The sequence below is a fragment of the Cucurbita maxima genome, unplaced genomic scaffold, assembly GCF_002738345.1.
Source record: "Cucurbita maxima cultivar Rimu unplaced genomic scaffold, Cmax_1.0 Cma_Scf00024, whole genome shotgun sequence".
Classification (NCBI taxonomy): domain Eukaryota; kingdom Viridiplantae; phylum Streptophyta; class Magnoliopsida; order Cucurbitales; family Cucurbitaceae; genus Cucurbita; species Cucurbita maxima.
Window position 1 is genome coordinate 729,716 of NW_019272040.1, and position 11,714 is coordinate 741,429.

At 35.6% G+C, this 11,714-nt stretch overlaps 1 protein-coding gene across 6 annotated transcripts in view; it reads left to right on the top strand.

Moving 5' to 3' along the window:
* Window positions 1-10,556, top strand: part of LOC111497749 — an 18,544-nt gene extending 7,988 nt beyond the window's left edge. For 4 of the 6 annotated variants that reach the window (XM_023148668.1, XM_023148669.1, XM_023148673.1 and 1 more), the window contains 10 exons: window positions 3,773-3,922; window positions 4,010-4,555; window positions 4,657-4,803; window positions 6,507-6,579; window positions 7,202-7,329; window positions 7,589-7,789; window positions 7,873-8,013; window positions 8,103-8,210; window positions 9,442-9,681; window positions 9,900-10,556. In XM_023148668.1, coding sequence (XP_023004436.1) covers window positions 3,773-3,922; window positions 4,010-4,555; window positions 4,657-4,803; window positions 6,507-6,579; window positions 7,202-7,329; window positions 7,589-7,789; window positions 7,873-8,013; window positions 8,103-8,210; window positions 9,442-9,681; window positions 9,900-10,061 — 1,896 coding nt within the window. In that variant the 3' untranslated portion in view covers window positions 10,062-10,556. The remainder of the gene's footprint in view (window positions 1-3,772; window positions 3,923-4,009; window positions 4,556-4,656; window positions 4,804-6,506; window positions 6,580-7,201; window positions 7,330-7,588; window positions 7,790-7,872; window positions 8,014-8,102; window positions 8,211-9,441; window positions 9,682-9,899) is intronic. The other 2 variants (XM_023148670.1, XM_023148672.1) reach the window with 2 other exon arrangements.
* The last annotated feature ends 1,158 nt before the right edge of the window (window positions 10,557-11,714 follow it).

The following is an 11,714-nucleotide window of genomic DNA, read 5'->3' on the forward strand; positions in this document are numbered from 1 at the left end:
AAAAAAAAAAAAAAAAAAAGAGTGACTGAGTGAACAAAAGTGGACAGATTATTGACCCCAACATTACCTATAACTAATTCAGGATCTTACCAGTTGCTACAGGTTCAAACAGGACACAGGTCAAATGAGTGATGCCCAACGTATGCTTGTTGGGTAATAGGATATGATACAATAAGAATCAGAGAATGGAATGGCATCTTAAAGGGAAGCCATTAAAAATAAAGCAATTTTCTTATAAGGAGGAAGGTGAACATTTTGTCTGGCATAGCACAAAAACATTTTCATGCCTAACAAGAACCATCCTCTTGAGGAAAAGGTATAAATGACATGGTTTATAAGGTAATTATAGACCGCAAAACTCAAAAGTTGTGAGAATCTAGCAAACCCCATCCCACACCTTGCAAGATTGCATGGATCAAGAAAGGTGCTGGATTTATAGCCAGTAAAGTATGTCCTAGATTCCCTTCAATTGTATTAGTGTGATATAGTTGAAATAGAAGCATCCCACGTTTTCTTTGTAAGACTTTGCCTATATGACCTTCAAACAATGTTCCATGGACACAAGAACCCTTAAAAGGCTGAGGGTGTGTTGTTTAAATGACTAGTAATGTCCCAAGTAGGTTCACCCTGGTTTTACAACCTCATTTGAAGAATTCAGTGATCTACTTTGCTGACATTTTCGTCCAATGGAAGGAAATGGACAGCCACCCAAAATGCTTAGGTACATTTTCTTACATTATCTAAAAGTAAACTCTGCATCAGTGCAGCCAAGTTTGTATTTCTAACACTAAAGTTTTTATGGTTCATTGGCGGTGAAGGTGGAAGGAATCAGGACATGGACTGTACTGCAATTAGTAAAGAAAGCTTAGAATTTCCATGGCCTTTCCAGCGGTTCAAGCAAACCATGTGAAAAGTGGGTTTTTATCGGACACTAAAACAGCAGGAGAGTTCTAAACTAGAAACTTTGTTCAACACCAGTTCTCTTCCTACTGAACTTTAACCTTATTTTTTAAGAAGAAAGAAGATGCAGGAGAGGACATTGGACTTGGAGCCGTATAGAGACAAAAGTGGAGACCTGTGGAATATTTAGTAAGAAAACAAATGACACACAAAGGAAGTGGTCGACGTGAATTAGAATTAAATTTTAACAAGACAGCGTTGACTAACTATTGGCTTATGATACTCATTGCTACATTTGCGTACTTTTCTTCGTGAAGAAGGGGTTTAAACAACTGGAGATAATCTGCAGCTTCACAATGATGTTACAAAGCAGATCAAGAAGCCAATGACAAGTGTAAATAAAGGAGAAGTTTAAGGAATTTTATGTCACTAATACTATTTTTGGTTCAGATGAAAAAGGGTAGGTTCATACTGCCAAAAATTTATGAACTACGCCAAAGGAAAGCTGACCTTTGCAAAATGTTCGGCAAACATTGACCAAATGCTTATAAAATCAAACGGCCAAAAGACCTGAATATTTCATCTAGTCTCTCTTAAATTGAGGAGAATAATAGTATGTTATTCAAATAGGTGCAATTTAGTGAGAGGAACCATGACCCTCCATAATAGTATGATATTCTTCACTTTGAGTATAAGTTCTCATGGTTTTGCCTTTTGTTTTCCCAAAAGGCTTTGTATAACGGAGATAGTGTCTCTTACTTATATACCCATGATCTTCCCTATAATTAGTTAACGTGAGACTCCAACAATTGACAACAATCCTTCTATCGAACAAATTATACCATTGAGTCTCCCTTTAAACAGTCATATCTATCCATATAGCAGTATCTAGACAACTCCTCTTCTCTAGAGCACATTGCTAGTCCAATAGTGTTCTACCATGAATCTTCACCATGACTATACCTTTGAGGCTCATAACTTCTTTGTTCGACACTTAAGTCACTATAACTACACCTTTGAGGCTCACAACTTTTTTGTTCGACACTTGAGGATTCTATTGACATAGCTAAATTAAGATAAGGGCATGACTTTGATACCACTTATAGGAACAACTAGCTTCCACAATGGTATGATTTTGTCCACTCTGAGCATAAGCTCTTATAGTTTTGCTTTTGGTTTCTGCAAAAGACCTCATACCAATAAAGATAGTGTTCCTTACTTATGTACCCATAATCTTCCCTTTAATTAGCCAATGTAGGACTCCAGATATCCTCAACATATACGTCTTCTTATGTCGGAGAAAGACCTATTACAATATAAGGAAAGAATGAAAATAATAAAGACTGAATATTGACAACTTGTATTTACACAATTATAAAGACTAGAAATTCCAACACTCCCCCTCAAGCTGGTTTAAAATGTCTTCCATAGTCAGTTTATCAATCAATTTATCAAATTACTTCTTTGAAAGTCCCTTAGTACATTAGCAATTTACTCTGTTGTCTGGAGATAAACGACACATGTAGCACCAACATCAATCTTTTCTTTAGTAAATTAAAAAAAAACTTCAATATGTTTTGTTTTAACATATAGAACTGGATATGAGCTATAGATATGACAGTTTTATTGTCATAATAAATTTGAATAGGCTTAGTTCAAGGGAACTTCAATTCCTCTTGTATTCTTTTAATCCATATTCCTTCATTAATTCTATGGGCTGAGACTTCTACTTGGAAGTGATTGTTGTTTTTTAATAAAATAAAATTCCTTTTCCAAGAGCTCCTTTTAAATCTCTTAAGATTCTATAGGCAGGTTCAAAATAAATTGATCTAGACGCTGCATAAATTGACTTGCCATACTTACAGTAAGGACACTGTTTGGACGTGTTCGAGACAAATAAATTAATCTTCCTGCATGTCTCTGGTGTCATTTCTTGTCCTTTATTTCTTCCCCTTTTCTTCCGTTTTTGTTGCTTGTAATTTCAAATTGGGCTCGTAGCCAAGCATTCCTGTTTTTCAAATAAGTCAAAGGACATATTTTCTTTGATTTACAAAGATACCTTTTATTTGATCTTGCAAATTCCAACTCTAAGAAATATTTTAATGTTCCCAAGTCCTCGATTTCCCAAGATCTTTCTTAGAGATCAACTAGACCTGCTCTATCATCACACATGAAAATAATATCATCTACATCAACAATCAAAATTGAGATCTTATTATTCTTAGATTGTTTATAAAATATAGTATGGTCAACCTAACTCTGAAGGGATGTATAACTAGTCACATTTTTTTCAAACAGTTTGAACCAAGTTCTCTTGAGGCCATAGAGAGGTTTCTTTAGTCTACATATTTTATTGTATCCAAGTTCCTTTTCAAAACCTGGTGGTAAATCAATCATAAGAGCTTGTTCCTTAAGTCGCCTTTGAGAAAATTATTTTTCACATCAAGTTGGTGTCAAAGCTACTCAGAATTAGCTACAGAAGACAGAAGGACTCTAGTCGTTATTTTTGGCAACAAGAACTAATGCTTATTGATAATCAACCCCATAAGTTGGTATCCTTAGGGTAAGGGATTTGATGTACCTAATATCATGGCAATGTAGCTACCAAAAGGTTGGTAGCTAGGCTGAAGTTACCTGTCAAACCAGTAACTACAGATTCCAAACAAGGGAAATGCCCATTTATAGGCAAGGTCCCTTCATTTTAACTTTTACACATAATGCATTTATAAAGATCACAGCAGTTTCTTTTCGCTTTTGCATGCATACCATATGCCATAGATGCACACCACAGTAAATTTGATTTCTATGATCTTTTCGACTTCCAAAAATCCTTGTGATGGATTTAGTGCTGATTTTCTGAAATGTTATCTAGGTTGGAGATGCAGGTCTTATTCTAGAGATGATGGCTGCAATGCTAGAAAAATTGTCCAATATTCCTGTGATGGCCAAAACATTGATTTCTACTGTCTTCCGTACAGCTCAAATTGTTGCATCAATACCAAATTTGGTGTATCAAGATAAGGCAAGAGCACATGCTCTATGTGTTCTGCACCACCTTTTCTTTACCCCTTTTCTCCCTTCTTCTAAGCTTTTAACAAATGTGTTGCAGGCTTTTCCTGAGGCATTATTTCATCAATTACTACTGGCAATGGTTTGCTCAGACCATGAAACCAGAGTTGGTGCCCACCGCATATTTTCTGTTGTTCTTGTTCCATCATCTGTCTGCCCACGTCCTCATGCTTCTATTCTCCACTCCACAAAGCCCGCTTATATTCAAAGGACACTGTCAAGAACTGTTTCTGTGTTTTCCTCTTCTGCAGCACTTTTTCAGAAAGTGAAAGTTGAGCATTATTCTGTAGAAGAGAACATCATCTTGAGGGTGGCTGAAAAGCCTATTATTAAACAGGTTACAAAGGTTGAAAGTGAGTCCATTTTGAACAGGCTGAAGTCAAGTTACAGCCGAGTTTACACTGTAAAAAAGGATCCATCAATTCTAGCTACAGATTCAATTTTAGATGACGATGATCCAAAGCTCAACAATAATACTATGCTGAATAGACTGAAGTCAGGTTACAGCCGAGCTTATAGTGTGAAAATGTATCCACCTAGTATGGTTGCTAATGAGAAAGATTTGAGAAGTGCAGAAAAGGAACAGGTATGTATGTTGGTTTTTATAACCGTTTCAGTAAGGATTCCTCTATTTATTATGGTTTCTTGGTTGCCTGATATTTTCATTTTGTTGAATTAAATCTTCAGACGATGTTCCTTAGGCTAAGCAGCCGCCAGATTACCACTTTGCTCTCATCAATATGGGCACAATCTATCTCTCCTCTAAACAAACCTGAAAACTATGAAGCAATTGCTCATACTTACTGCCTGGTGTTGCTATTTGCACGGACTAAGGTAAATTCATTGTTGTTTGTTCAATCAATATATTGAATCAGTATTCTGCAGGCATCAAGTAATGTAGTTCATATTCGGGGTCTGAAATTAAGAGAACGTATTTCTTTTCTATTGTTAGCTTCATTTTGGGTTGACTAATATTATAACAGCTCTGGCAGTGTCAATCATCATTATGGCTAATGGTGTATTGGTATGTTAATGATAAAAGCTAATACAAAAAAAATAAGATAATGATATTTTACATCTGAAAGACATTTTGGCTTGTAAAGGCATCAAGTATGAATGATATTTTACAATTGTGTAAAGTGATTTTTTTTACAACTTTGATGGATAGTATTTATTAGTTTGCATCAGTTAGTTATGTTTTTTAGAAGAATGTGTCACAGTTGCTTCTTATATAATTGTTCATGTGGCATTATAATGTGCTTTTATCTTTATTATTTAAAATTTAGGATCCAAACTTGTTTTCATGAGGTATTGATCCAATGGTTTAGCATGATAAGCATGAGTTTCAAATGGGTAGTTACTGGATTGCTCAAAATTGAGAAGAAAACTTAAGGTGGGAGGGTTAGAGAAAATTCTTTTGAAATGACAACTATTCTTGTGAATAAGAACAAATTTCATAGGTTTTGTGAACTGTTATCGAGCTAACTAACCTTTTGATAGTTCAAAGGGGCATTCATAAGTAAATTATAGAATTGAAAACCTTTCGATGAATTGCATAAAAAAAATGGTGATTTATGATTTGAGGCTCTTGTAGTTGCGAACTTAGATTCCTAACATTGCTTGGTGGACTGAAACTGGTGATGAGAACTTTGAGGATTGATGAATAGGTCTTACAATCAAATAATTACCCATTAGATGATTTACTGATGTCTCCCCTCATTTTACCATGGAATTGGATCCACATGTAATTTTTATGTTCAACTTCAGTCAATGGAGTCAATGCAAGATTCCAAATTAGTGCATACACCCTCATTAAACATCCTTTATGATCAAACCAAGTAAAGTATACGTGCTTAGCATGATACTTAACGAATGTTTTCACAGTATATTACAACTTAAAAGTTCTGATGAAATGCTATTTTATATTTGTTATGAATTATGAATTGTTAATTTTCTGAGTTGAGCCCTATGTAAAGCTTTAGAGAACCAACATATTCTAGTCAGCCAACTGCTTTCTGATTTAGACAACTAAAAGTGCATCCTCTAATTATTAAAGGTAATAATAGATGTCTCATCCCACGGGGTTAGATCGATGGATTGCATTCTGGTAGCAAAGGGCTCTAAGAGGCTTTTGAACTCAATCTAGCGTAGGTGGGAGAGGTTTACGAAGCCCAAGGGGCATTTATGTAGGGCATTAAACATCTCGTGAGAGTATTGTGGAGTGCTCTTAAGTTGAGCTATTACAGAAAATCAGAAAACACGGATGATTTTTAAGTAAAAAGGAACTCAGTTAACAGTTTTTAAGGTCATCTGAGCTTCAACCAAGCCACGATATACATTTTTATTTTCTCATATTCTAAATACATCTAGGAATTCAGCTAAGTTTAGAGTTCTCTTAATTCTTGTGAACTCATACAAAGCCTAATGAGTAAATGTTACATTAAGATATCAGCTTATCCTTTAGTTCTTTACGGTTCCAGTTGATACTTAACAATTTTGTAACTATCTATATGAATTTTCTATTTCCTTATACACAGCGCTCAAGGCATGAGACGCTCATTCGAAGTTACCAACTTGCATTTTCCTTGCGGAGCATTTCCCTTTCTGGAGGTAGGGAACATTCTAGAACTAACGAAATGTTTTATTTCATTTGTTCAGTTTCTCAAATCTTGCTAGATTTATAATTCCATTCAAGCATGAGCGAGGTTTAGTACCTCATTATGATGTCAAAACTTTGCGAGCAAGCTCTTATAAAATTATCGTACCAGTTTTTTTCATTACTTCGAAATATTGTGGTAAACACTGGGGGGTCAAGTTGTAAGATCTTTCATCATTTTTTCCTTTTATTTGAAGATCCGATCCCGTAATTGAAAACCTAGATCATTTGGAATCCTGAAAACTGACTCCATAAAAATGATGTCATACTAGATGTGGATCCTTGTAGAAATAAAGGCCCTTTCTTTATCTTTGTAAAGAAACAGCTATTTTTTCTTTAATGGATCAAACAAAATTTTGTAGTTTATTTACTTGACATATGAGTGGAGGAAAGGCTAGTAACCTAGTGAGTTTAACTGGCCCACAACACTTCAGTTAGAAAAAGTATAAAGATGAAATTGACATTCCAAATGTATTTGGATGGAAAGATATTTTTCATCACCAGTCATATGTCCACTTTGAGTGGATCTTCATTAGGCCAACTCTGCAACTAAAAGAGTCTTTTACGAAATTGCAGGCCAGTTGCGACCATCACAGCGTAGATCCCTTTTTATGTTGGCAACATCGATGATCATCTTCACATCAAAAGCTTACAACATCATGCCTCTTGTCCCTCGTGCTAAAGCTGCCCTTACTAGTGAAACAGTAGGTGTAAAAAAAAAAAAAAAAAAAAAAAATTGCCACTCTGATTCATACGTAGTACAAATGTGTCTAGTCTTTAGTTCATATCTCTCTATTCTGGATGCCTAAGTGTGTTCTTGATCTGATTTCAGAATTTATTTTTATTATTTATTTATTTATTTATTTTTTAGTCCTGCCTAGAATGTGGAATCCAAAGAAAGTTAGAGATTTTAACTTTATTGAAAATGTTTTTCTAATTGATATGAATTTTTACTTCTATCAGGTTGACCCCTTTCTAGAGTTGGTAGAAGATTGCAAGTTACAGGTTGTTAATTTAGGACAAGACAATCCCAAACAGGTTTATGGATCAAAAGAAGACAATGAAAATGCTGCGAAGTCACTTTCAGCAGTTGATCAAAGTGAAAGCCAATCTAAAACGTCATTTGCTAAGCTAATTTTGCAAACATGCGAAAATATGTCAGAAGTAAGCATTATTTCAGTATACCACAAAGTAGATTGTCAGTTTCTATTTCTAGTAAATATAACTAATTTGTGTGATCTTTAAAGCAGAATGAGCTACCATCCATCAGAGAGCAACTACTCCAAGATTTTTTACCAGATGATGCATGTCCGTTAGGAGCTCAGTTATTTGTCACACCAGGAGAAATATATAAATGTGGACCCTTGAAGGAAGAAACATCTGACTTGGTTCCTTTCACTTCTTTCATCTTCCTGCCCAATAGTTGCACTGATTTTCGGGTTGTGGACTTCACTTTACATTTTGGCTTACTTGGCAGGTTGATAATGGTAACTTATGCGACGAACCTCAAAGTCAGAATGAGCTTGAGATAGAGAACCCCTTGGAAAGTCCAACTGTCATGAGTGCTGATGAACTTTTGAAGTTGGTAAGTTAACAACGCTATACAGTTGAGCTCATATAGTTGTATAAAGTGAGACAAGAAAATGTAGTTTTTATATGTTCTCCACAAATGCAACTGAAAATCAGTGCAGATGCGAACTACAAAAGTAGGATGATCAAGTTAAAAGGAAAGGGAAAATATGAATGTTTTTTACTGACCAGGAAAATTGACAACAAACCTCTTTGGCTACCGTGTGTAGTATATAATGAAAAAAAATGTAAACTTCATTCTTTCATAATCTGCTGCCTCATCCCTATGGAGGATTGTTGAGAGGGAGTCTCACATTGGCTAATTTAGGGAATGATCATGAGTTTATAAGTAAGGAATACATCTCCATTGGTATGAGAGACCTTTTGGGGAAGCCCAAAGCAAAGCCATAACAGCTTATGCTCAAAGTCAACGATATCATACCATTGTGGAGAGTCGTGATTCCTAACATGATATTAGAGTCATGCCCTTAACTTAGTCATGTCAATAGAATCCTTAAATCTCGAACAAAGAAGTTACGAGCCTCGAAGGTGTAGTCAAAAGTGACTCAAGTGTCAAACAAATGGTGTACTTTGTTTGAGGACTCCAAAGAAGGAGTCGAGTCTCGATTAAGAGGACGCTGTTCGAGGGCTCCATAGGTCTCAGGGGAGGCTCTATAGTGTACTTTGTTCAAGGGGAGGATCGTTGAGGATTGTTGGGAGGGAGTCTCGCATTGGCTAATTTAAGGAATGATCATGGGTTTATAAGTAAAGAATACATCTTTATTGGAATGAGGCCTTTTGGGGAAGCCCCAAGCAAAGCCATTTGAGCGTGGACAATATCATACTATAGTGGAGAGTCGTGATTCCTAACAATCCCTCCATTTCATTGGATTAAACACCCGAGTTCAATCAGATATTCGTTGATTGGTGGTTGAATCAAGTGGCTCCACCATTATAGTTGTTATTTTTACCCTATTGGGATCAAGGACAGGATGATAAAAGGCTTGATTTTATGTGGCCTCTTGAGATCTATTATTGTGGCTAAAGTTAATACTGGATATATTTCTTAGTTTCATTTTACATGTTTCCAAGTGGTGTGCACTAGCTTAAGTCGGAGGATATTTCATTCCCCTACCCCTTTTTTTTCTCGATTGCCTCATGTTGACAGTATATCAATCAGAATGCTTGTTATTAGAATAAAATTTGTTCAATTGTTGCATCTTTCCTATTAACGGAGTATGCTACAGGTTTCCAACATATCAAATCAAGTAGGAAGAACATCAGGCTCCTTCCCGGTAAATGTGCCTTACAAAGATATGGCTAGCAACTGTGAGGCCCTTTTAGAAGGAAAGCAGCAAAATTTATCAAATTTTACGAACTCTCAACCAAGTGAAGGGCAACGTCCAGTTAAAACTTCCACCCATGGTGGCAACAATCAGAGAAAGGAAGAGTCTTCACGGCGTCGAGTTCACTTCTGTGTAAATACGGTATGTTCTTTCTTATATACTCCACTTTTCTTTCAATTTTAATTCTAGATAAAGAGAAAAATTGATACTGAAGCATTCTCATTAGAAAATGGAGATTTTATTGCGTGTTTTGGAACATATATCAACCTGGGTTCACACAATTACTTCTGCCATGCTCGCATGCTGTTATAACCATCCCTTTCTTGTAAAATCTAACTTTAAATCTCATTGAAATGCAGAGCGAAAACCCATTCATGGACTCAGATTTTCCCAAGTACCGGCATTCCACTAAAGACATCCTTCCTAGGGTTTGTTCGATCGAGTACCAACACTATCCCCACCTCTTTCAACTACCACCTTCAAGCCCATATGATAACTTTCTAAAGGCAGCTGGGTGTTAAGTTAAACCATGGAATGGATATGAAAATGAGTACTTAGGGGACACTTCTAGGATATTTCGATGAATGGAATGGCTATAAATTTCAAGGTGAGCGAGCTAGCTAGCAACAAAATTTCAAGGTCTGCTGCTGCTACTACATTCATCTTCTCATTGAATGAAGATATTTGTGCAAATTTTTGCCATTGTTTTTGTATATATTATCCATTTGATTCATTGCTGGCACGTTCTTCATGGCGATGCTCAAATAGTGTGTTTTTCATTGGCTTCCTTCAGCTGCGCTCACAGATTGTTGAAATTGAAACCCTCCATTGGTGGTACCCCTAGATTTGGATGGATAGATATTAGGTTTTTAGATGGGGTTGGGCATTATCTGTCCGTGGATTTGTCCAAAGAGAGCATTCTTAGGTGGTGTGCCTTTGATTTGGGCTTGTAAGGAAGGTTCCATTTGTAAAAATTTGTGATATTTGTGATATAAATAATATAGGATTATACTGTAGTGTTATGTAGGTGAGGTGAGGTGAGGCTCCTTGCATTTTTTCTCCCTCTTTCCTTTAATTAATTAAATCCTCCTCCTAGTTTCAAAATCTTACACTTTTTATCATTTAAATTTCAATAATGCTTTGTTTTAGTTCTAAGATTGTGTAACGATCGCCCTAATGGAATTCTGGTTGACAAACTTTGAAGGTATGTAGTATGTGGTTTTTTTACTCAGAGATTTGAACTTTTATTAGTCAATGGTGTATATTTTTATGCTGGATGAGTTATGTTTACATTTGTATACGGTTTGTGGTTGTAAGTTTGAATCTTCTCTTCTCACTTGTAATTTGTATATATAAAAGCTTCGTTTCATTATAATTGTCTTATTTATTATATTTGTTGTATACTAATTTTAGGGATCTACATTCAATTCGATTCCACTCGAATTATAAGGGCAGGGTTGAACTTTTTTGGACTCGATTTGGTTTGGGTGGATATGGGTTCAGTGTGCAAATGGCCGAGTCAACTCGACATAACTCGATTAATCCAACAACTCGAACTTTTGGGTTGGCCCAAAAGATTACCTCAACTCAATCTGACTCATGTATACCTCTAAAATTACTTTCTAAAATTACTTTTTTTTTTTATTCGGAGATTATATATTTTTTTTCTTTTCAGAAAGAGAAAGAGAGAAAATCACTTGATTAACATTTAACTCTAATATTAATTATAATACCTATCCAAATACATGCATTTATTATCTTTAATATTTAAATTCAAAATTTTTAATTAATTATATATATATATATATATAGAGTTAAAATAGGGCATTGACCTTTTGGAAATAGGCCAAGCCATTCAAAAATAAAAGAGAGAGAATTTGGTAATCCTTTTTCCTATAATAAATTCATCCGACATTTGACTGTAGGTCTCACCTTTACCCTACACGTGGCATATTGTGACCGACGGCATCCAACGGCTGAAATCGGAAGTAAAAAAAAAACCATTATTTTTTAATGTCAGAGTCAGAAAGCAGCGACGTGACAACATTCAAGAAAGCGTCAAACCGTCAAACCCAATACTGACAATCTTTCTTCTGACGTCTGATTTGCCACGTGGACGGCTCTGATTCCGTCTTCTCTTTCCTCTTCCGCCTCAGCTGGCAAATCACCAAAAC